Source organism: Lineus longissimus, chromosome 17 (assembly GCF_910592395.1).
Source record: "Lineus longissimus chromosome 17, tnLinLong1.2, whole genome shotgun sequence".
Classification (NCBI taxonomy): Eukaryota; Metazoa; Nemertea; class Pilidiophora; order Heteronemertea; family Lineidae; genus Lineus; species Lineus longissimus.
In genome coordinates this window covers 3,252,183-3,278,531 of record NC_088324.1, presented here as the reverse complement: position 1 = coordinate 3,278,531, position 26,349 = coordinate 3,252,183, and the positions used below count along the sequence as shown (strand labels likewise).

At 41.7% G+C, this 26,349-nt stretch overlaps 1 protein-coding gene across 2 annotated transcripts in view; it reads left to right on the top strand.

Annotated features, from left to right (window-relative positions):
• The first annotated feature begins 12,355 nt into the window (after nucleotides 1-12,355).
• LOC135501255 (nucleoporin NUP188-like) overlaps nucleotides 12,356-26,349 on the top strand; it is a 65,095-nt gene continuing 51,101 nt past the window's right edge. For both annotated transcript variants that reach the window (XM_064793276.1, XM_064793275.1), the window contains exons 1-5: nucleotides 12,356-12,395; nucleotides 16,207-16,261; nucleotides 16,922-16,995; nucleotides 20,581-20,665; nucleotides 22,809-22,889. In XM_064793276.1, the coding sequence (XP_064649346.1) occupies nucleotides 12,385-12,395; nucleotides 16,207-16,261; nucleotides 16,922-16,995; nucleotides 20,581-20,665; nucleotides 22,809-22,889 (306 nt within the window). In that variant the 5' untranslated portion in view covers nucleotides 12,356-12,384. The remainder of the gene's footprint in view (nucleotides 12,396-16,206; nucleotides 16,262-16,921; nucleotides 16,996-20,580; nucleotides 20,666-22,808; nucleotides 22,890-26,349) is intronic.

Here is a 26,349-nt window from a genome sequence, read left to right as displayed (position 1 = left end):
AATAGTATTACATTGGTAGTTTAGGGGCGTATGATAGAAGGCAGCACTAATCAACACAATAATATTGTAGATATGATGTTTTTGCATTGATTTCTGGGGCTAACTCATTTTTTTCAAATTTGTCAGTTACAACAGTTTTGCGCTCAGCCCACGATATATAGTTACTATTTCCATTAAGGCGTATTCAAAGCAAGCTACCAGGACATGCTTCTTTCCCATCGGATCAAGGCATGAAGCAGTATTTCACTTGACACGAGTATTATGATTATATCTGCCTATCTAAATCTAGCACAGATTTCACAAAGTGTGGTCATCTGGTTTCAACTTCTGTTGGTGTTTGATACTGACATCAATGATGAATCTGTTGTACTTTGTGCGAATTTTTGCGATGCTGATACTTCGAGGAGGTGTGATTGTTGCCTTTCCCCCAAAAGGCGAAGCAGAGGCCACACGAAGTATGTGCGTTAAATAAGTTGCCGTCACATGATTCTCTTGCCATTCAGATAATATAGAGCCATGTAGACCAGTGGTCGTGCTAGTCTACCACGTCAATAGGGCCTGGCGATAACCCGAGTTTGAGAGTCTGGGAAAACCGAGCCAAAGTCAACATTTTTACATCTCCTATCTCCTTCATTTCTGTGAAGCATGTTGTCCAAGGAATCTGTAGCTAATTATCTACAATATTCTCCGGGATGTTAAGATATTGGACTTCTAATTTTTCAAGACCGGAGGGCTCGAAAAACCGTCAATAATGGAGAAATTGCGTGACAAACATTGACAACTTGTCGATTGGCACAAATTTCTATTTTTTACAATAATTAATAGTTATAATTGATTATTATCCTGATGCAGTGTAATACATCATTTGAAAGGTAATTGCCTATACTTTCCAGAGACATATGACTCTTGTGTAGGAAAATTCTGATTTTGGAACTACTTGGGATAGTTCACAGAGTATTCACCCATGATTGAGAGCGTAATTTTTTTTATCCGATTTATACGATGTGGACATTGCCGGCCATATTATCGTTTCTTACTGAACTATGCAGCAATCATAAGCCAGAGAGGTTGGCTGGGAAAGCATGACTTGCAGACCATGAGGAGCATCATTGGATCATATTCACCTAGTCTCCAATCCGAGAATAAGGATGGGCCTGTTCTGATGGCGCAGAAGCTGACCTTCAGTTATAGGCTGCATTACATAATGAGCGTGTAGACAATCTTGCCGTAACATTATTTGTGATATTGGCATGTTGTTCAAAACAAGTTTATCATCATTGTGACCAGCATGTTAAGTCCAAATTGGCGTTCGCTTTAAAGGGACAACTTAGTGTGCGTGTGATTTACCTGACCAGGAGAATAATGTACCAACTTAACACCATGCGCCGCCACTTGTAGTATTACACGGATGCCGTTCTCTGATAACGATTTCACCTGTGTTGGAAGGCAGGTTTGGGCATGGCTTGCGAATTTCAGGCAGGCCTAAGGTCACACCTCGTTCTAGTGCAATGTTTAAGGCTAGGGTTCACCTATGACACATAGTGTGCGCTTCCAACAACTATAACATATCACTCACAAAAGGGTATCTATTTATTTCAATGTATGATTTAGTTCCATCATTTATCTTCCCATATGCATTAAAAAAATCAATTTTGACCGCTTAGAATAGAGTTAATAAGCTTTTAATAACAGGTCATAATTTGAGTTTCGAACAATCCTACAGACTTCACGATGCGACATATCCGTTTCAGATTTGGACTCACACATCTAGGCATTGTGCGTGCAGGATCAATCACAAAGTGCCAACATTGGACGATAAGCTCTTGATCAAAAAAATATGTTGTCATGTCCAGTCTCATGGAGTAGTCGCATGTTTTCTAACCTTGACAGACAGCAGATTGGCTCTCGTAATCTAACCTAATATCTGATCCCAAAACGCATGTATTAAGGCCTAAAATGTAAAAAATATGATAAACAGTGTTTCTGGACACTGTTATATCTCCCTCCCACGAAGAAGACGCGTCCTCAGGTTTTTACTCACAGAATGATGTCAGGCCCGATGTCCGAATCTATAGAAAACATATATAGAATTCATATAGAAATTCTATGACGATATAGTGTTTACCACTCTCTTAGAAATATCTATAGATTCTATATACATGTGGTCTTTTCGTAGAATTTTTGCCTGTATATACATAAATAGGCCATCACTCGAGAAGTATAATATAAACATTTCCCGAAGAATCTTCTAGCACGAGCAACTTCCTGGAAAACTGTTTGATTATCAAGGACATTTTGATGCCGGCCCGTCCGTGGGATAATTTTCGAGTAAATTGCATAGGACCTCTATGCATCCTGCACAATCGACTTTATTTGCTAAAAGCTGACCGTACCGAGCCCGGTAGGCTACTCAACATGGCGATTGATAGTGCTGCTGGCCTACGAATACATGAATAGTTGGTTGGGCAATTGGGGGCAAATCAATGGACTTCCCATCTTCAGTGGTATGTACGTATAAGAGTGTATCCTTACCATGGTAAACGCTGAATTCCCCATGGTAAATCGAATTCACCATAGAGCTCATGCATTACCATCCAGACATCCAGTGATTTTCAATATACTCCGCCTCTCGATATCAAAAACCTGTAGGCCTATCTCAGGATGATGCATTACAGACTGTTTTTGTTTAATCAATTCTGCCCTCCCGAGAGAAACTGAAGTATGTATATACTGCACCCCATTTGGGTTGCCAAAATTGGCCCCAAACTGGTGTAGTACTGCTGCATTCTGTTATACCAAGTTAAAGAGCAGTATCTGAAGTTACTGCAGTTCGTTTTTGTTGACCTATACACTCCCTCCCATAAGTGAGATTTTTGGCCACCAAGTTAAACTGCAGTATCTGACATAGGCCTACTGCAATTTAATCTGGGAGGGCAGTATTATAGCGTATTGTTTGTGTTATATATCTGAATTAAACTATTCATTAAAATATCTTGGGGGGGGGGGTGCGTTGCCAATATCGGCTGTTGTCAAAATCTTTGGAAATAGAGAGAGACAGCCTTGAAAAGATGGAGTCTTTTTCGGTCTAATAAGATAAATATTGGCTATAATTTTCTACAAAGTGGTTATTTCCACGACATTTTCAATGATTGGGACTTTTTGTCCACCTCCAATACTTGCCGAGGGGCTGTTTTAACTTGGACTTTAAAAAGGCCGAGGATATTTATAAGCCCCCCCCCTTTCTTAGGAGGGGCTCTTAAGATACACGCGTGTGCGGGAGTATAATGACGAGAAATGACGAGAGTAACTTGCATAGGCTACAATCAATTTTTTTTTGTTTTTCAAAATGGCGCTGAATTAACTCCGTTTACTTTACGACTTCTCCGCGCTCTTCTGGTGGTGGTTGCTATCCCATTGGTTGAAATTAATTTAAATATTCATGGGAATTCGCTACATATGCCTAAGAAATTGGCCAATTATATTTATATTTTTATTAGGGAAATATCCGTCCCAAATAATGACAGAAAAGGGTGGTTTATTTCAATTTTGTGTCGACATGGTCGAGGTCACGTGACATAAACAAAACAATCGCACACACCCGTCCAAAAAAGGCACTTTAAGAAAAACAAATACGTTTTTCCTGCTTAAAACCACACTGACGACTAAGTTATATTGGTCTACTGCCCAAATCTGAAGTATCAAAATGAATCACAAACTAGAACTAGCTCTATTCAGCTAGCTATAGTTGCGTGAAAAATTCGGGTGAGCGACATTCTGCACCCTAGCGGCCAATAAATAAACTACTTTCAGCCGTCTGCTCCGGTCTCGTTAGGGAGTTTTTCCCAAATGTACGCGATGATGACGTGCCCCATTAACAGGACGTAACATCTATTTTAAAATGTGTATCCAAAGTAAATGCATGAGGACAACCCATTTGTGTCGTATATCACTGGCAACGCCCGATTCCCCTGATTCTGCAGGATGTTAAATCGGGCATTTTATTTCTTTAAATAAATCATAAGCGTCGCATTTGCTCCTTCTTCTTCTTCTTCTGCGTTAAGATTTTCATAACCATTATAACCTCAAGTCGTGCGCCGCGACAAAATCGGCTGTTTGTTGCAGGTCTTCGGCTGTTCCCCATTGCTTAGTCTTCAGTGACAATGGCTCCGGCCAAAATTTCTGTCTTCTTTTCATCAAGGGACAGTCCTGCAGAATGTGCCTTGGCGTTTGGTCGCCGAGTCCACATTCGCAGGAAGCAGTTGGATGGAGCCCAAGTCTCTTCAGGTGCTGGTGGAGTTTGCAGTGCCCTGTACGGAGTCGATAGATGGAGACTTGGCCTTTTCTGTCAAGTTGGTGGATGCTGTCTTTCCATGGCTGGTACCCATCAGTGTCGTCTCTCCATTGGTTTTTCAGCTTCGTCTTGAGTAATGTTTTTGATTCCCGGTAGGTCATTCTGGTTTTTGTTTGGTGCTGCTTGCTACCTTCCTTCGCCAATTGATCTGCCCGTTCATTTCCTGGTACTCCTGCGTGAGCTGGTATCCATTGGAGGACTACTCTTCTGTCTTGAAGAAGACTACTTAGGTTCTTCAGTAGATTCTCCGTCAGTTGGTCGATGTTGCAGCCATAAGGGCCTGTAATGCGGACAGAGAGTCGGTCAGCAAGACGAGATTGTCTCCTACATCTTCTTGGGTGGTGATCAGATAGTCAGTGGCTGAGGTTAGAGCTTGCATCTCAGCTCTGTAGTTTGAGCAGAGAATGCCGGATGGTACGGATATGGAGTGGGAGCTTCTGTCTTGAAGTTTGATAAAAACACCACTTCCTCCATTGCTAACTGCATTCTGAGATGAGCCATCTGTATAGACGTGTGTCCAGGTACTATGGGGATACTTTCTGTCTATCATCTCGAGGGCGAGTGCCTTCTGGACTTCTGGCGTCTGGGATCATTTTTGCTCGAGGCTTGGAACAAGGAGCTCTATCTCTGTAAGATTACGTTCCCTTTACCAGTTGGAGATTGTGAGGTCTTCGCATAGATCAAGTTCGCTTTCCAGTATGTCCTGGTGTTCCTTTTGCAGGGCCTTCGTGATGGTGTTGATGCTCTTCCGTTTCAGCCTCGTCATCGGTTCTTTTCGGAGCACGTGGTGTAGGGGATGGGTCATCAACCGGTTACTTTTTTCTCCCTGTGTCAGAGTCTTGTATTCTCTTCTTAACTCTAGGGGTTGAATGGCAGCTGTTTTCTCCATGTCCCTGATTGGTGTGCTTCGCATTCCTCCAAGGATGATTCTAAGGTCCATATTTTGCACTTTGTCCAGCTTTGCTTTGGTAGTGTCAGATGCAGTTACCCATGTGGCAGAGGCGTGCTCCATGATGGGTCTTACTGCCCCTATATATACTTGTCTGAGGATTTTGGTCGTGGCTCCCCAAGTCGTTCCTGCCAGCTTTTTCATCAGTGATAATTTCTTGATAGCCTTTTCCTAGATTGCTTGGATGTGTGGGTTCCTTGTCAGGCGCTTGTCTATGGTTCCTCCTAGGAAGACAGTTGATTCCACTTGGGGTATTGGTTGTGTTCCAATGTGAAGGTTGATTTCTTCCTTCTTCGTTGATAATGAGAAAAGGATGCTGGCCATCTCAGCAATGTTGACATCAACGAACCACTTTTTCGCCCAGAGTTCCACTTGGTTTACCATGGTCTGAGATCTCTTGATTGCTGTTGATACATATCGGCAGGCAGTCCAAGCTGCAAGGTCGTCTGCATGGAGTGTGTTGCCAATGTGTTCTTCAAAGGATGCTGTGATGGTATCGATGTACACTAAAAAGAGGGTGGGTGAGATACCTCCTCCTTGTGGAACGCCTTCTCTCAAATTCACGGGGTTGCTGGTGGTACCATCAATTTTCACTCTTGCGCTGCGGTTGTGAAGGAAGTTTCGTAGCCAGTTGTGCATTTTCCCTTGGATTCCTATCTCGAGTAACTTCAGGAGAAGCCCTTCTTTCCAGACCTTGTCAAAAGCCTTCGAAAGATCGAAGAAGACAGCAATGACGTGTTTCTTCTCCTGGAAGGCATTTTCGATGTCTTGTGCTAGGTAGGCGAGCTGGTCTTCAGTGCTTCTGTGTTGCCTGTATCCAGACTGGGTGTGGTTAAGGAGTGATTTGCTCTCTAGATACCAAATAAGTCTTTTGTTGACGATTCGCTCCATCAGCTTGCCGACACAACTTAGTAGGCTTATAGGTCTGTAGCTCTTCGGGCTTTTCTTGTCTTTGCCTTTGTTGTGTGTAGGAGTGATGTTGGCCTCTTTCCATTTGGTTGGTACTCGACCAGTCTTCCAGCTGTGATTGAATATCTGGAGGAGTACGTTTTTGGCTCCGGATCCGAGGTTTTTTAGCATATCATTGGTAATCTCATAAGGGCCTGGGGCTTTTTCCTAGGGCTGATTCCAGTTCTTGGAGGGAAATGGATTTAGTCATGCATGCGTCTGGCTTAGATGTTGTTTTCCCTTTGATTTCTTCCATTTTCTCTCTCACCTCTTTTGTTCTCTCCCTGGTGACTTTGGTTTCACTCTCCTGTTGATAGCTGTGAGCGAGGGCGTTTGCAGCTGCTTTACCAGTCACTAGGCCTCGCTCAGTTTGTAGAGTGATTTTGGCTCTTTTCCAGTTGTCATCATTCAGAGTTTTGGTTAGTTGCCAAAGTTTTTGTGAGTCTTTCTCCATGTTTAGGGAAGCAGTTTTCTCACTCCAGAAGTGCGCATTTGCTGCAACTTTTCCCGGTTGAAAAGTGCTTTAGCTTGGTTATGTCTGGCGACATTTTGGTCTGATGGGTGATTCTCCATTATCTCTCTTGCTTCACACAGTTGCTTGTGTAGGTTGTCCAGAGCAGTACTCCAATACGACTTGTAGTCCTTACGTCTCCCTTGTGGTATTGAAAGCTTTGCTGCTTCAAGTATGGCGGAGTTAAAGACAGCTGCATTTCTGTCAACGTTTCGCTTTGAGAGTATGAGAGACTGTGTTGTCCTGTTGGTCAGTGCTTTGAAGAGAGGCCAGTTGGCCTTCTTGTAGTTCCAGCTGGGCGGCAGATACTGGTCTTCTGGCTTTGCTTGTTTGCCTATGGTCAAGATGATAGGTTTGTGATCGCTGCCACCTAACTGCTCGCAGACTTCCCTTTGGGTGATTTTCTGTATCTTGTCTGTCGCTATGGCTAGGTCAGGGCTGCTAGTCGATCTCCAGGCTCTTGAGCAGAAGGTCGGTTCATCGTCTGGCTGGTTTATGATGACCAACTGGTTGTCTGTTATCCACTGTTCTACCTCCTCACTCTTTGAGTCTTGGTCCTGGTATCCCCAACTTGGTGAGTGGCTATGGAAGTCTCCGACAGTGATCCAGTCCTCTGAGTCTGGTGATATGTCGTTCAGCATTGCTTTGTCAGTTGGTGAGTAAAGATTACATACTGTAAAGTTATCCTTTGGTAGGATTAGACTTACAGTCAGCGACTCGGTTTCTGCTGTTCCTAATTGGATTCTTGCCTGCCAAGGCTAATGGGTGACATCTCCCCGGGTTTGTTTTTTTGGAGTGTTCCTTCTCCTAGATGCCTTGCCGGCCAAGGCTGATCGAGCGGCATCTGCCCGGGTTTTATATCAGAGTTTTTCATCTCCTAGACTAGTTGCCGGCCAAGGCTAAGGACGAGGCCAGTCTCCCCGGAGAACTTTCTCCACTGCCCAAGGTGACTAGTCACTTGTGTGTCTAGTCGCCTAGGTGTCTAGTTTCCACTAGGCTATGCTAGTGGAGAACTAGATGGCCGTTAGCTCTAGATGAGCTCATCCGCCCTGGCTGACTAGTCACCCACCTGAGACAGGTGGCACTGGCTTACAGGTTACCAGTGGCAGGTAGCTAACCTGACCTGACCTTGAATTTGCTCCTAAAGTCCTAGCTCTGTTCACCATCCCAAATGGCAATAGGCCTATTGCCAATTGGGCCGGACAATCACGAAAACCCCCAACTATTATACATTTCTTCCTGAATAATTTTTACAGTGACCATCCCCCCATGAAAGACAGTTGCTTACGCTACACAACAATAAAAAAAATCGAGGGTCAACCATTGAACTTTTGAGATATGTTGAATTTTGCACAAATCAGCGAAAAACGCACCAACTGGCACTGGACGGCTTTTCAAAACGGGGCCGACGCACATCCCAAGTTCAGTGTACACATACGTCGGCAACAACAGTAGATGCGTAGTTTCTTGCTAGCCGCCTATTGAGTAGCGCTCTAGGTTTCAGAAACTAAAAAAAAAAATGTCTTTGCCAAAACAACTGCTAAATCAACACTGACATACTGTGAGGACCGAGAAATCAATGATTTTAGGAACTACGGTTAGGGCTTGGCCGCGCATGAATAGGACTAAGGACAATCACAATGTATTACCAAAACAAAAATGTGTCGGAAGGAACTATGGATGGTCCCAACATGGGGGGTTTGGGGGGTTTCCCCTCCAATGTACAATGGAGGGGACCCCCCCCCCCCCCCCAACCCCCAACTTAAGATAAAGCAGGTTACTTATTTCTGAGAACGGAAGTCATCCAAGATGCAAGATGCGGCAATGGGTCAGTCAAAGGCATTTTTTTGATCTGCCGCCAAGCCTAGCAACACAATAACCTTGGAATAAGCATGTCTTTCATTACTATAACAATATACAGATTTCCTCTCCACCCACGCACAATAAACTTCAGATCCTGGACCCTTCCTTAAACTGTCAGATCTAATTAGGCTCACTTTACTCGAGCGTATTCAATCGTTCTCACGGATCCCCGGAAGTGAAGACTTTCCTGTTCATTTATAAAACATAAACTTTATATACCAATATTAATCAATCTAAATTCAAACTAAATCTAAAAACAATAACATAATCATCATGAAGTCCATTTTAAGACCCCCTTTATAAGCCCCCCTTTAGGAGGGGCTCTTAAGATACACGTGTGTGTGGGAGTATATACTGATTTGATGAGAAATAAAGAGAGTAAATATTGTATATCCTACAAACAATTTTTTTTGGTATTTTTCTGAATTAACTCCGTTGAGTTTACCGATTTCTCCGCGATCTTCCGGTGGTGGTTGCTATCCCATTGATTGAAATTAATTTAAATTAATTTAAATCTTCATGGGAATTCGCTACATCATATGCCTAAGAAATTGGCCAATTATATTAATATTTTTATTAGAGAAATATCCGTCCTAAATAATGACAGAAAAGGGTGGTTTATTTCAATTTTGTGTCGACATGATCGAGGTCACGTGACATAAAAACAAAACAATCGCACACACCCGTCCAAAAAAGGCACTTTAAGAAAAACAAATACGTTTTTCCAGCTTAAAACCACACTGACGACTAAGTTATATTGGTTTTCTGCCCAAATCTGAAGTATCAAAATGAATCACAAACTAGAACTAGCTCTATTTAGCAAAAGTTGCGTGAAAAATTCGGGTGAGCGACATTCGGCACCCTAGCGGCCAATAATTAAACTACTTTCAGCCGTCTGCTCCGGTCTCGTTAGGGAGTTTTTCCCAAATGTACGCGATGATGACGTGCCCCATTAACAGGACGTAACATCTATTTTAAAATGCGTTTCCAAAGTGAATGCATGAGGACAACCTATTTGTGTCGTATATCACTGGAAACGCCCGATTCCCGTGAATAAGGACAATCACAATGTATTACATTACCAAAACAAAAATGTGTCGGAAGGAACTATATGGATGGTCCCATCGCACCCCCCCCCCCTCCAGCAGTATGACACAGAAGGGCTAGTTGACTGTCCACCGGGGGGGGGGGGGGGGTTTGGGGGGTGCTTCCCCCAACGCACTGGTAAAAACCTATGTCGACGGAGGGGGGTTTGGGGGTGTCCCCCCATTGTAACAGCTGTAGTTGTTAGAGCTTGCACTTAACATATGCTCGTAGGGGGGTTCGGGGGAGCTCCCCCGACCTAAAGGGGGGCTCACTAAGTCCTTGACTTTACATATTAAGACCCCCTTTAGGAGGGGCTCTTAAGATACACGTGTGTGCGGGAGTATATAATGTAAATGAAGTGAAATAAAGAGAGTAAATATTGTATATCCAACAAACAATTTTTTTTGGTTTTTCAAAATGGCGCTGAATAAATAAATCAGACCAGTTGTAGCGCTGAATTATAAATCAGACCAGTTGTAACAGGTTACGAGAACATCTAATTTAAATCTTCATGGGAATTCGCTACATATGCCTAAGAAATTGGCCAATTATATTGATATTGTTATTAGAGAAATATCCGTCCTAAATAATGACAGAAAAGGGTGGTTTATTTCAATTTTGTGGCGACATGGTCGAGGTCACGTGACATAAACAAAACAATCGCACACACCCGTCCAAAAAAGGCACTTTAAGAAAAACAAATACGTTTTTCCTGCTTAAAACCACACTGACGACTAAGTTATTTTAGTCTACTACCCAAATCTGAAGTATCAAAATGAATTACAAACTAGAACTAGCTCTATTTAGCAAAAGTTGCGTGAAAAATTCGGGTGAGCGACATTCTGCACCCTAGCGGCCAATAAATAAACTACTTTCAGCTGTCTGCTCCGGTCTCGTTAGGGAGTTTTTCCCACATGTACGCGATGATGACGTGCCCCATTAACAGGACGTAACATCTATTTTAAAATGCGTTTCCAAAGTGAATGCATGAGGACAATCCATTAAGTGTCGTATATCACTGGAAACGCTCGATTCCCGTGAATAAGGACAATCACAATGTATTACATTACCAAAACAAAAATGTGTCGGAAGGAACTATATGGATGGTCCCATCGCACCCGCCCCCCTCCAGCAGTATGACACAGAAGGGCTAGTTGACTGTCCACCGGGGGGGGGGGGGGGGGGGGGGTTTGGGGGGAGCTTCCCCCAACGCACTGGTAAAAACCTATGTCGACGGAGGGGGGTTTGGGGGGTGTCCCCCCATTGTAACAGCTGTAGTTGTTAGAGCTGGCACTTAACATATGCTCGTAGGGGGGTTCGGGGGAGCTCCCCCGACCTAAAGGGGGGCTCACTAAGTCCTTGACTTTACATATTAAGACCCCCTTTAGGAGGGGCTCTTAAGATACACGTGTGTGCGGGAGTATATAATGTAAATGAAGTGAAATAAAGAGAGTAAATATTGTATATCCAACAAACAATTTTTTTTGGTTTTTCAAAATGGCGCTGAATAAATAAATCAGACCAGTTGTAGCGCTGAATTATAAATCAGACCAGTTGTAACAGGTTACGAGAACATCTAATTTAAATCTTCATGGGAATTCGCTACATATGCCTAAGAAATTGGCCAATTATATTGATATTTTTATTAGAGAAATATCCGTCATAAATAATGACAGAAAAGGTGGTTTTATATCAATTTTGTGTCGACATGGTCGAGGTCACGTGACATAAACAAAACAATCGCACACACCCGTCCAAAAAAGGCACTTTAAGAAAAACAAATACGTTTTCCCTGCTTAAAACCACACTGACGACTAAGTTATATTGGTCTACTGGCCAAATCTGAAGTATCAAATTGAATCACAAACTAGAACTAGCTCTATTCAGCTATAGTTGCGTGAAAAATTCGGGTGAGCGGCGTACATTCTGCACCCTAGCGGCCAATAATTTAACTACTTTCAGCCGGCTGCTCCGGTCTCGTTAGGGAGTTTTTCCCAAATGTACGCGATGATGACGTGCCCCATTAACAGGACGTAACATCTATTTTAAAATGCGTTTCAAAAGTGAATGCATGAGGACAATCCATTTAAGTGTCGTATATCACTGGAAACGCCCGATTCCCGTGAATAAGGACAATCACAATGTATTACATTACCAAAACAAAAATGTGTCGGAAGGAACTATAATTACTATATGGATGGTCCCATCGCACCCCCCCCCCTCCAGCAGTATGACACAGAAGGGCTAGTTGACTGTCCACCGGGGGGGGGGGGGGGTTGGGGGAGCTTCCCCCCAACGCACTGGTAAAAACCTATGTCGACGGAGGGGGTTTGGGGGTGTCCCCCCATTGTAACAGCTGTAGTTGTTAGAGCTTGCACTTAACATATGCTCGTAGGGGGGTTCGGGGGAGCTCCCCCGACCTAAAGGGGGGCTCACTAAGTCCTTGACTTTACATATTAATCAATCTAAATTCAAACTAAATCTAAAAACAATAACATAATCATCATGAAGTCCATTTCGGCAGCCACAGGGGGTGCTCCCTCCCCCGACCTTAAGGGGCTCACCTCGACTTTATTACATCGGTGACAATTACAGAGAGTTTTTCTTTCCGTAAACATCCCAAGTCCAATAGAGGGCAGCACATTAGTCGAACAATTTCCTAAAGCGCCACAAATCATGTTTGAAAGGTGAAATAAACCACTTTTTCTTTTTGTATCGCATAAATGTGTCGGGGTTTTATTGAATGTACGTAGACTTTTGGCAAGAGAAATAAACGGGCGTCGTGTTCATTTGCCTTTTCATTCATACGTAGGCCTAGTGTAAGTGTGGCGAGCTGTTAACAATCACAATGCAGCATCGGCAAACGGTCAGGGTGTCCCAGAAGAAAATACGCGAAAAGATATTATGGCACGCCGAGGTCGATAGTTGCAGATATCTATGATACTCTATGCCCACTGATAACTGTTTGTGTGAAGAACACTGCAGCGCGCAGGGGATTTGAGGAGTGCCTAGCTTGGGAACGAGTTTACATACCCCGATCACACCCCAAAAAAAGGTCATCGGTTGACTAACGAAGCACCACTGTTCAATGGATTTATAGTTGAATGCGATCAAACTACGTCATTTCCGATCGGGGATTGTAAATTTTAACCCTAGCTTGTATAATCAAATGAGCCCACACCAAAGGGCAGCTTATTGAAGTTATTCATTGTAATCATTCCATGGGACATGTGTTGTTGTGTGAATCATTTCAGATTTAGGCCTACACCCTAGGTTTTGTTTTGGCTCAGAACAGCTGACCCCAGGGTTCACCACAATGCTTTTTGACCTGGCCTGTTTGTTCAAAACAAATTTTGTCACTAACGCCAACGCTGGCCTTAAAGGGAATTGAAACCACCAAGCCAGTTCGTATGACCTCGTTTTCATTTCCCGCGTATCGGGTGATCAGAACGAGGCATGAATGAAACATGGCGCCTAGCTGGCAATCATTGAGTGACGTCACTACTATGGAATTTACTATGAAAACTCATGAATGAAAGATCGCATGAGTCACGTAATTCTCACATGATTCTCAATAATAACAAATTGAACTGCGCATGCTCGGGCACTGGGGGCGGAGCTACAAATCTGAACTCGAATAGGAAGTTGGAAGTTTGACTTTCTCGGGCGGTGAAAGTCGAAAAGTTGAATAAATCGCTCGGCGGTTCCAGTTCCCTTTAAATCTTACCATTCTGGTGTTATTTCCTTCAGTTAGGCCCATCTAGACTTCACGCCATGTTAAATCAACGCTAATGTTGGTGAGAAAATTTGTTTTGAACAACCGGGCCCAGGCGCAGCACCCGGACGCAATCATTTTTTCCAACCAAGCACTGAAGCAGCCAAACAAAATAGTTTTCGACCCAGATTCATGGATTGCTGCTAAGCTATGGTAAGGCCATAGGAATGATTAATCCTGTTTACCCTCCGAGTGATTTAAAAAGATGATGAGGCTTTTTTTCATTTTTCATTATTCATTATCGGTTTACAGTCTGATTTACTGGTCAAAACACGCGATTCAGCAAGTTCCAGTAAATGGAAATCAGGTCGGTCATCAACATGAGGCATTGAAAAAATGTCATTATTATGATGAAGAGCCTACCCTGCCAAGTTTTTATTGTGTTTTTCAATCATTTAAGGTAAAGATGAACCACTGGAAAGATTATTTAAATAAAAAAATGACGGCAACAATAAAATAAATAGATTTTAAAAAAAATAATGAAAATATTTCATGTTCGCTCAGAACCCATGCGGGAGGTGGACGGTAAACAGGATTAATAATTCCCATGGCCTAATGGTTAGACTGTGGTGTTTGAGCACTTGGACACATTTTGCTGCCATTATACAGGTCTTACTAAACAGCGTCCATCCATCCTGAGATACAGGTGTTTGATACTCCTACATCATGCAAAACCCTGAGAAAATCCTGTACAATCTGCTCAGACTGCTGGCTAGGGTGACTGTTCTGATTACTTTACACACCTTGTAGAGTCTATGTTCAGATTGGCGGTACAATACAATAAACACGTTCCTAATGTTTTGATTCTTCAATACATTGACTCATTGAGTATTTTGCTGTCAAGCATTCTGTTAAGCATTTTTGTGTATTTATAACGAGATGAAACAAACTTGCAGCGAGGGACAGGCAATTCGAAAAAGAGTCTTCGATAACGTAAGCTTAAATGCGGACTTCGCCATACTACAGCTGATTCAGCCTTCTGTTTATTGTGCTTTTCCCCGGGCGTTAAAAATGGGCCTACTTAAAGGGAACTGAAACCGCCAAGCCAGTTCTTATGACCTTGTTTTCATTTCCCGCGTATCGGGTGATCAGAACGAGGCATGAATGAAACATGGCGCCTAGCTGTCAATCATTGAGTGACGTCACTACTATGGAATTTACTACGAAAACTCATTAATGAAAGATTGCATGACTCACGTGATTCTCACATGATTCTCAATAATAAAAAATTGAACTGCGCATGCTCGTGCACTGGGGGCGGAGCTACAAATCTGAACTCGAATAGGAAGTTGGAAGTTTGACTTTCTCGGGCGGTGAAAGTCGAAAAGTTGAATAAATCGCTCGGCGGTTCCAGTTCCCTTTAATTCCTGTTCTACAGTCTGGTGCAGATCAGTTAGGCTAACAAGGATCATTTTGACCAATAGGCTTCCACTCAGAAACTCTTGTTTAACTTGATGACGGTTATTCTAAGATCGCTTTGAGAATGATTTTTGCACGGGAAGGGCATTGTGTATGTTGCTCGAGCGAAATTCGCTTTTAATACAGAGCGACGCTCTGATTTGGCGCTTTTTTTCCTACTGCTAACACCCCACAGAAAGGCATGGATTTCATCATTGGTTTGAAATATCGAGAGGCGGAGTATATTTAAAACCACTGATTACGTCAGGATGGCGTCCACCAGGTTTAAAACTAATAAAAGCAAATTGAAATAAAAATGTCCTCAAAAGATAATCTGGTCAACGAAATAAGCAGGACATTTTCCACATTTCCTGAACGTTTCATGACATTTTTGTGCTAGATTTGCGAGTTGTTGTCAAAAATGTTCCAACGTCCCCCACCCAGTCGGTGGTCATATTGGATTTGGCTTGGAAGAAATTATAGGGCTTCCCAAAACTACAGGAGCCTTGTCATGAAATGTTCCGGAAATGTGTTTTATTTTCTACTTATTTCGTTTATGGAGCTACTAAATTTTATTTTGATGACTTTATACCTGACTTTAAACCTGGTGGATGCTGTTTTTAGGATGACTCCATTAATGACTCCATTATACCAACCTGGACAAAATTGTGGATGATCTCAATGAGGAACCAGCGCGATTTATCCGCTGCGTGGCGCTGCAATCGATCATACCAAAACTCTCCATTTCCAATGCATTATCATGTTATTTCTGAGCCCGAAAACGATCGCTTATTTTCGACCGATTTCGGCGACGTTTGCATCTTCCTGTTTTAAATCTATTGAGCTATCAGTTTCTTAGATAATTTTGCGGAAAATATGCGCGATGCCAGTTATTGGGCACGTTTTCTGTCGTTGAAATCCTGTGCAAAAATGTACACAATGGTTTCCCGTGATTGACCTCATGCAACGTCAACAGACCAGAAAATGACGTCATGGCGTCAGAAGGTACGATCGATTGTGGCGCCGCCACTGGCATTTATCTTAACGACGGTTCCTCATTGCATCAAAATATGGCTAACACACACAGAAACAAAGAAATTTGTTGTGTAGAAAACTGTCATGACTGCATCTGAGGTTGGACTGGTACCATGTCAGCTATTGTCAGATGATCGAAAAGGCCCTGCTAGTTGGAGTTGACTTCGTAGGTCTACGTGAAGGCACTATCACAGACAAAGTCATAAGAAATTTTACTTATTACTTTTGACACCGACTGAACTGTTCGTCCATGGAATAGCACTCAATTTAGCAAATTTGATGCATTTCAGGTCCAACAAGGCACTATGGCAGTATATCACAGGAAGTTCAACTCTCAAACCACCGGTAAGTTAGTTAGTTACAAGACATGGGCATCAAAGCAGTTGATGCATCATCAAGTCATGCAAGTTTCTAAATTAAAATGGAACCCCCCCCCCATTGTCCACATGTTCATCAAGCTAGATCTAGCCTGATAACTGATTTGCACCAGACTTTACAACAGGAAATGAGACTGTACAAATCGGACTTGAAAAACGAGGTTGCTTGTATCTGGTGTCTTTGCCAGGCAAGCGAAAGACCTAACCAAGTAAGAAAAATGAGTCGCTTGCAATGGACACAAGCTCTGACCAAAGACAAAGAGTCATTAGGCCAATTGGCGCATAACCGTAGTGACCTGTAAAAAACCTTTAAAAAGATCCAGAGTGGGTTATTTGTGTTTTATTGGGCCATTTCTGTCGAGGGTTAATTTGCAATACAGTAGAACCTCTCTATTAAGGACACCCTCGGGACTGACAAGTGCTGTCATAATAGAGAGGTGTCCTGATTAGAGAGGTCAAGTTGAATGGAAACAACAGGACTTACTTGGGACTAAAACTAGTGTCCTTAATGGAGAGGTTGTCCTTAGTAGAGAGGTGTCCACTAAGGGAGGTTCCACTGTATTTTAAAATGTAAATTATTTTGTTTAGTCTTGATTGATTGATTGATTGATTGATTGATTGATTGCAGGATGCTATGAAGTCAGAAATATCTTCCAACAAAGAAAAACTGATCAAAGGCCTTCTTCTATACAGAAAACAAACGCAAGTAGATTTACTCTTGATTTCATGTTATAGTATCATATTGACTGTTGACTTATTTCAGCCAAAGGATCAATCATATAACCCTCCTGAGGCTGTGGGTTGCATTCCCATGCAGCTGTGCAAGACTTTTGAAAGTCTGCTGTGCTATAGCCCAAGCAAAACTGCTCAACTAGGCTTTATTATTAATTTCATGTACATAGCGACTATTGGGCCAAAATGTTCGCCATTATATTACACTCCTGAGGCAGTGGGATGCATTATGATGCAGAGTCTGCAATTTTATGATCCCAACATCAAGTATAAAGTTTAAAAGTCTGCTGGGCTTTAAAACTTATTTTGCTATGTAAAATAAAGAACTGATTCAACTCTGGGGTGTTTGGGCCAGAACTGTGGCGGTTTGCTGCCTGAGTTTGCATTTTTAGCTCAGCTGACTAAGTCAGCCGAGCTTGTCAAATAAGTTGTTCAGTGGCGTCCGTCTGTCCATCCATCCATCCATCCATCCATCCATCCATCCGTCCATCCGTTAAACCCATGGTGCACATTTTGTAACCGTAAAACCTAGAGACTTCAATTTTGCATTCTGGATACTTCTGGTCAAACTCTACTTTCAAAACAAAATTTGTCGCCATTCGACCTACTTCCTGCGAGCGAGAGTGCATGAAGGAAACTGGCCTATATCGGCCTAGGAGCAGCAGAATTAGTTGAAATATGCTCTAATATTAAGATAAAATTCTTGAAAATCTATTTTATTGAGATAAAGTTCAAAATTTTAACAGGAGAGGGCGCTACCTGCCTTTTAATTATTTCTGCCGATTCAAATTCCCGCCCGATGACGTCAGCCATCAATGAAGTCTCCTATTTGCCAGTTCTCAAAACATGGCAGCTACACAACAAAAGCAGTAGCTCCAGGAATAAATCACTGTTCACTTCAGCTTCGTAATCGATTGTACCCCCACTTTATTGTGTTTTGTGTGGTGTTCCTATTCAATCAACGATGTAAGGCCTTATTATGTTGGTTTTAATTGAGAAGGTGCATTATAAGCGGCGTACGAAATACCGAAGCGGAGACAAAATGGCGGCATGTTGTTTACGCCTGGAGCTCAATGACACTCAAGTACCCAATTTTCTGCTTAAAAAGTAGTCTGGTAGGCGATATTATCACTAGTTCGTTTCAGTGGTAGTCATAAGGTCTTTAGAGACTACTTTCAGAAATTAGTTCTTGAAAATTTGGCCACATTTCTGTGAAAACGATATCGGAAGTGCATGCTCTGTTCGCGATGACATCGCCGATGTATTTTGAAGTGGAGAATTCCCACAGTATGTGCAGTGAATCGGCATGATTCTGTTCGCCTATTAAGTTTTAGTTCTACGATTCTTTCATGAGTAAAAAGTAGACATTCTAAGCAATACAATAATGTCACTCCCATAAAAATTGATTGGAAATTGAGGGAGCTACGGCATTCTGTTCGGCAACTGTCAGCGCTGAAAAAATAAATTGCATACTGTACAATACCAAATGGCACATTTTAAAAAGCGCTCATTGGACAACGTAGGGAATCACCAGAAATGACGTCATCGCTGGTCTAAATAGAAAACTACGGTGGCGCAGTAGAGCACAAGAAAAGGTTTAGCATTAACTTCGTCATGCAAGCTTCAGCAACAAAACGATTTCTCATGAATGATTTATTTGATCATCATCAGCTTGTTTCCCCTGATAGATAAAAAAATGATTTACAATTTCCATCAAATTTTTCTATTTTGTGTATAGTCACATGTTATTTAACTGGCAAGGAGCCAAGGAGTTTTGAATATTCGCGGGAAAATACTTCGTACTTGTAAACGAGGCTATGACAATGAGTGTCCTCATTCATGGCATAAACTTCATGTTTCGGTAAATATTTTCATACGATGATTTCACCCGAATTATGGTCAGGATTGAGGAATGAACAGTGGCATAATTATGTCAACCAAAAACATTGGTACCGTAGTGAACGCAAAAGGATATTAAATACCATGGAGCATGCCATTTTCATGCATAATGAACTGAACACCGGGAAGATATTAATGATATTAACTCAGCTGAGCGCCAGGCCCTTGGGCCTCTTGTTTAAGGTTAGCCGCAATGGCAAGCCACAACGGTTTCCTAATAAAAAGGAATCTGTGTCGTTCCGACTGGAATTCACCCTGTGTGGTTGTTGTGTGTGGAGTAAACTATGAGAGTGATTTGAAGCATTTTCATGAAACGCTGGTGGAGTTGGGTCCTTTTATAAAATTACTTTATTGAGTCAAATGCAGTAGAATCCCTCTATCAATAACATCCTTAGGATTGACTTTCTTGAGTCAAATGCAGTAGAATACCTCTATCAATGACATCCTTAGGACTGACTTTCTTGAGTCAAATGCAGTAGAATACCTCTATCAATGACATCCTTAGGACTGACTTTCTTGAGTCAAATGCAGTAGAATCCCTCTATCAATGACATCCTTAGGACTGACTTTCTTGAGTCAAATGCAGTAGAATCCCTCTATCAATGACATCCTTAGGACTGACTTTATTGAGTCAAATGCAGTAGAATCCCTCTATCAATGACATCCTTAGGACTGACTTTATTGAGTCAAATGCAGTAGAATCCCTCTATCAATGACATCCTTAGGTCTGACTTTATTGAGTCAAATGCAGTAGAATCCCTCTATCAATAACATCCTTAGGACTGACTTTATTGAGTCAAATGCTGTAGAATCCCTCTATCAATGACATCCTTAGGACTGACTTTCTTGAGTCAAATGCAGTAGAATCCCTCTATCAATAACATCCTTAGGACTGACTTTATTGAGTCAAATGCAGTAGAATCCCTCTATCAATAACATCCTTAGGACTGACTTTATTGAGTCAAATGCAGTAGAATCCCTCTATCAATAACATCCTTAGGACTGACTTTATTGAGTCAAATGCAGTAGAATCCCTCTATCAATAACATCCTTAGGACTGACTTTATTGAGTCAAATGCAGTAGAATCCCTCTATCAATGACATCCTTAGGACTGACTTTATTGAGTCAAATGCAGTAGAATCCCTCTATCAATGACATCCTTAGGACTGACTTTATTGAGTCAAATGCAGTAGAATCCCTCTATCAATGACATCCTTAGGACTGACTTTATTGAGTCAAATGCAGTAGAATCCCTCTATCAATGACATCCTTAGGACTGACTTTCTTGAGTGAAATGCAGTAGAATCTCTCTATCAATGACATCCTTAATAGGACTGACTTTATTGAGTCAAATGCAGTAGAATCCCTCTATCAATGACATCCTTAGGACTGACTTTATGGAATCAAATACAGTAGAATCCCTCTACCAATCCTTAGGACTGACAAGTGCTGTCCTTTATAGAGAGGTGTCTTAATTGGAGAGGTCAAGTTGAATGGAAAAAACCAATATAAGACCAAAATTAGTATCCTTTATAGAGAGGTTGTCCTTAATAGAGAGGTGTCCACAAGTGGAGGTTCCACTATAGGTTGAATAAAGGAATTGTGATGCCTGCGTTGTATCGTTATATCAGTTCAAACTTTGATCTCCATTCCAGGCAACCAGTTGGTGAAGTGTTGAAAGAAAAAAAGCTCGATGCAGGCCCGAGGAAGAAATTTGTTCTTATATTGAGTAACTTTTTGGTAAGTTGTGAGTGTCTTCACATCGCAGTGAGATCGGAAAATATTTCATTTTTTAGCTCACCTCTTAGCAGAGGTGAGCTTATCCCATACCGTGGCGTCCGTCGTCGTCGTCGTCGTCGTCCGTCATCGTCCGTTAGCAGGGCACGTTTCGTAACTGTTAGAGCTATTGAGTTGAAACTTGGTACACATGTACCCTTATGTAATGACACCTTGGAGACCAAGTTTCGGTCCGATTCGTTTCATGGTTTGGCCACCAGGGGGCCAAACGTTAAAAGTGAAAATATGCAATATCTCCCTTAATAGTAGTCGGGAAATTTTGAAAAAAATATGGTAGGTACTTCTAGCAAAGGTGCATGATATATCCTCCAGGTTTTTGATTTGACCTCCTTTTCAAGGTCACAGAGGTCAAATGGTGTAAATTGGCCGTTAGGATGTAACGATGGCACGTTTCTAAACTGCAATGACTATTGATACCAAATTTGGTACACATTTACACCTTAGTCAGGTAATCTCAGGGACCGAAGTTTGGTCCAATATGATTCACCACTTGACCACCAGGGGGCAAAATAAAAAAACCTTAAAAATGTGATTTTTCCTTAACTTCTTGCCCGATTGCCACCAATTTGATATCATGGGTACATCTAACCACCATACAGTATATGTCACACAGGTTTTTAATTTGACCTTCTTGTCAAGGTCACAGAGGTCAAATGGCGTAAATTCGCCATCAGGCCGTAACTATGGCACGTTTCTTAACTGCAATGACTATTGATCACAAATTAAGTACACATGTACCCCTTGGTCAGGTGATCTCAGGTACCGAAGTTTGGTGCGATCTGATTTGCCGTTTGGCCTCCAGGGAGGGGGCCAAATCCTAAATTCTTCAAAATGCCATTATTCCTAGTAATGACTTGCCCGATTGGCACCAATTTTATATCATAGGTACATCTAATTCTAACAACCATTCAATGTGTCACCCGGGTCTTCTTTGATTTGACCTACTTTTCAAGGTCACAGAGGTGGAATGTACTCTAAATTGGCCATTTTGGGGAAATTGTAATTGCTTGGACCTACATCAAACCTAACACTACATGACACAAGACCATGCTCTTTATCCATCTTTCCTCCACATGAGGTGAGCACAATGGCCCTTGCCATTTCATTTTGTTTTATTAAGGATTTATGGCAGGTGTCTGTTCTGAAATTGAGACCAGGATGGTGGAGTTGTAGTGTTGGGCTCATCCCCATTCCCGTAGGCTCTTTGGGCAGGGTAAAGGTTTGCGGCGGAATTTGACTCTAACTGTAGTCTGTATGAGTTTGAATCTCATCATGCAAGCATCGAATACTACTTTTCCTCGATAAATTGGTTTTAGACTAATGGTATTACCATGATGCCAACTTTTGGTCAATTTGGTCACTACGAGAAGGATGTAATCAACATGGCAAATAATAAGCCTTCCATCAACACTCCACGCAAGTCATGTCAAGTCATGTACACTCAAACAATGACTGGATCTCACCCTTTGTTACTAGCATCTTTTGAAGATGGCAGCACTATGTTAATTCAAGTTGTCGGCAATGGAACATGCGGGTATGTTTCGGTCTTTCTACAACCTGGTAAAACTTAATGTCGGCCACGGGGTTCCCTCACGCGGTTTGGAGCATACAACTAACAACGACTTGCACTTGAACATCGACTCAATTATAATAGGTTTATTTTCTCTTTATATACATGAAATTGTGTAATGCTATTACTTTAAGTATTATGTAGCTCAGAGCTAGTTTTAACAGGTTGTAGAAAGACCGAAACATACCCGCATGTTCCCTTGCCGACACAAGTGAAAAGTAAAAAGGTGCCTGTCCCACTCTGCTGGTCAATGTTGCAGTAGGGCATCATTTAATTTATCTTACATGAACAATCCCTAAGGTCAGTGAAATCCCGGGCACAAACTGATGTTTTGTCAGATTCAAACATTTGGATTTGGATTTGTGTATCACTCTGTCGGTCAAGGGTCACAAAAGGATTATCTAGCGTAGTTTTAAACACAGTGGAGACAACTTTCACTGACTCTGCAATAAAATGTGTTAAAACTTATTTCTGGTGGTTTGAAGTTATGCATAATTGTATTCATATCTGTTTCAGGGTCTTGAGGAAGGAATTGCGCTTGATTTATTCAGTTCGTACCTGCTTAATGATTTCCGTGGTGCCGAGGAGGGGCTGAAGGTGAGTTTTATCTGACATAACGTCTGCATTTTACCGACTAAGAATTCGTGTGAAAACAGTCCAAACGGCTTTATCAGACGCAACGTCGGCATTTACCATCTAAGTCTTCGTGTTGCCATCCAATATGGTGATATTACACGTCATGAATACATTTTTTGTTCAACTTAAATGGTGCAGATATTGGGTGATATGAATAAAGACTAGCAAATGCTTTTATCTAAAACTCCATGTACATTTACACTAGGTCTTTCTGTACAAAATTGAAGTAAAAGCATTTGCTAGTCTTTATTCATATCACCCATTGTCGTAGGTTATTGGGCATCATCAGTGTCCTGTGTTTTTAGCTCACCTTGCAGGGGACTTATACAATACTGTGGCGTCCGTCGTTAACTTTTGACAAAAGAGTGATGTGTTTCTTAACCACTTGTCCTAGAAGGCTCATACTTGGTGTATGGGTACCCCAGGCAAGACCTTCTTTCAAAATGAAGATTAACGCAATTTGACTGCTTGTCTGCCATATAGATGGTGCTCTTTGAAAACCTGTTTTTGGCTAGATCTTATGAGCGCTAGCTATAGAAACAGGACATTTTGACCGTATAGGCATCTCATAAGGGTGTTTGAAATACACATGTATAACCCAGGTTTTTGATTTGACCTACTTTTCAAGGTGACAGAGGTCAAAGTTCACTATCGGCATCACTGTCAGATAATAGCGGCACATTTTGTCACCGCTGTGTACCCCGAGGTTAAGTGACCTCAGAAAATTTCGATGTGATTTGATTTATGGATTGGCCACCAGGGGGCCGAAACCCGAAACACAAAAAGTGTTATTTCTCCTTAACTGAAGGCTGGATCATTTCCAAATTTTATCATAGGTAAATCTAGTAAGGATACATGGCATAATAAATGGGTTTTTGATTTGACGTACTTTTCAAGGTCACAGAGGTCAACTTTGAAAATTTCAACAAACATAGCACGTTTTCTTACTATGTGACCTTGATCTTTCTAGATTTGTACAAAGATGCCTCTAGGCAAGTCCTGCTCAAACGACCAACTACAGTCCAGTTACAAATATGGCCACCAGGGGGCAAAGTTTAAAAATCACCAATGAAGTCAAAAGCACCCGTCATGTCAAAGTCCATTTTTGCCCACAATAACCATTATACAATACTAGCATATACCCGTGGCGCGGGCTGTTCGAGGTATAAAATTCGGTATGTGTGGGTGTTGGTATGTTGTGGGTTTGGTGTAAATGGGGTGCTGGTTTGTGAGTAACACTTTTTTCATGAGTGTAATACTTCTTGAAAACGGAACTATGTAACCATGTACATTATGTACAGGCGTCCACATGCTAAACCAATTCTCGGAAAACCAAGATGGTGCAGACTGGTGATGTACTCGATATCAGCCAGCGATTAGCGCCAGAATGGTTTAAGTTACCGGTGTGTGCGTAAATCTTGTCTCCCGTTGGGAACATTTCACTGTTTTTCTGTGTAAATGTCTCCAGTGTTGTTGTTGTTGCTAACAGTAAACTATGATGCGGCCTTACTGGAATCCCCTACTTACTTATACTTCTAACAACAACAACAAACAACTACTGCAACTACCAACTACTGTACATGATGTGATCATGAAAACTGGACTACAAAATGCATGATATTGTCGCAATGACTTTATTCAAAGTACTCAGACATACCTATTATTAACCTCCCTTGTGTAAAACTACATCATATCAGTTGATAATGGATGACAGTAGAGGTAAAACCAGGCTTATTAAGGTGTTCAACGCTAAGTGTAACTCGTCAATTATAATAGTGATGCAGAACTATTGCGTGATTGTCTCCTTGACATTTTTCATAACAAGTTCTCCCTTTCATGTCGACAGGTGAGCACAATGGCTCTGGCCGTTTCATATGTACAAATTTTGCTGATTCATATGAGAAATAGTGCCAAATATTTTCGTATTGGCATTGCTCCATTATTTTTGCAAAATCATATCAGTGTGTGACACCGATGTCAATATTCGTGGTTTTTGGCAAAATGTTGCTCAAGCATGTTGGCTGCCAAACTTTTCCAGATTTTTATAATCATACAGTTACTTGTTTCAATTAAAAGCAATGTTTTCCCTCAAAAGTACAGTCCAGCTCATATCGATATCAACATCTACTTCATACAATATTTCGCTAACTAATGGCCCAAGTTCAATGCAGTTTTTAGCATATTGTCAGAAATGCTGTTTTCTATGTAGCAGGAATGGGATTGCATAAGTTTTTAGCTCACCTCTGGGGAGCCTATACGATACCGTGGCGTCCGTTGTCCATCATCTTTATAACCAAAATGCTATAGTTAGATGGTACGGGTAATTTTCTTTTGTGCCATTGAGCCAAGAAGAAGAATATTATTCAATGAAATCAAAACTGGTGAAACTAGCCTGAAACTGTTCTCCCCATATCCACTGCAAATGACATGCATTACATTACCCGAGGTGAGCACATGGTCCCTAGACCATTTCATTCTTTTGAATGATAAAACACTAAATTCTAAGAATCTTGGTCTATGGTTTATTAAAATCAACCAGTCGGAACTCTACATATGGCAGTTTTAAGAGAGCGCACTTAGATCATAACAGTAGGCGTGAATAGGTGTGTTCTGTTGTTGGAATGGCAAACCATTAGCCCGTTCTACACGAGGACAGTTGGAACCGGCTTCGAGCCAGCTCGAGGCGGGTCAGGATAATTTTTACCGTGTAGAACGAAATCAGAACCGTCTCCAAGTGACCTGACCCGAGGCGCGTTAGCACTGCAGTCTCGAGTGACTTGAGGCGGGTTGGAGCCACTTCAAGACGCTTAATCTCACGTGTAGAACCGATCTGGCCTCGAGTCACTTTGCGCACGGTACTAAAATCGAGTAGTGCGGTATATAGCAGTTCATGAAAACACGCGCCACCATGCGACGGGTTAGTGGTTTAAGTGGCCTGTACTGACCTGGGGCCGGCGATTTGATCCGTCTCCGTGTAGACAGCGCAAAGCCAGTTACAGGTGATCCGGCTTCAAGTGGCTCGAGGTGAGGAGGGCTAAAACCGTTCTCGTGTAAAAGCAACTATTGTGTTGTCTACACAGTGCGTCCCATAAAATTAAATTGCATTTTATTTGTTATAACTCCACCATCGCATGTTCAATGTTGATGAAATAAAAACTCAAGATCTTAGAATTGTGTGCTCTGTCATTTCAGGTAGATTTTTTCAAAAAATAGAAATAAAAAAGTTTTTTGTAAGGTTTTTTTAAATGACCGATTATAGTACATAATAAAAAAAAACCTGTGTCATTACATTTCTGTCATAATGGATTATTAGAAAACAAAATTTCTAACAATACGCTAAAAACCGCATTGCATTTCGTGCATTAGTGTGGGAGATATCGTTTGAAGTAGGTGTTGATATCAATATGAGCTAGACTATACA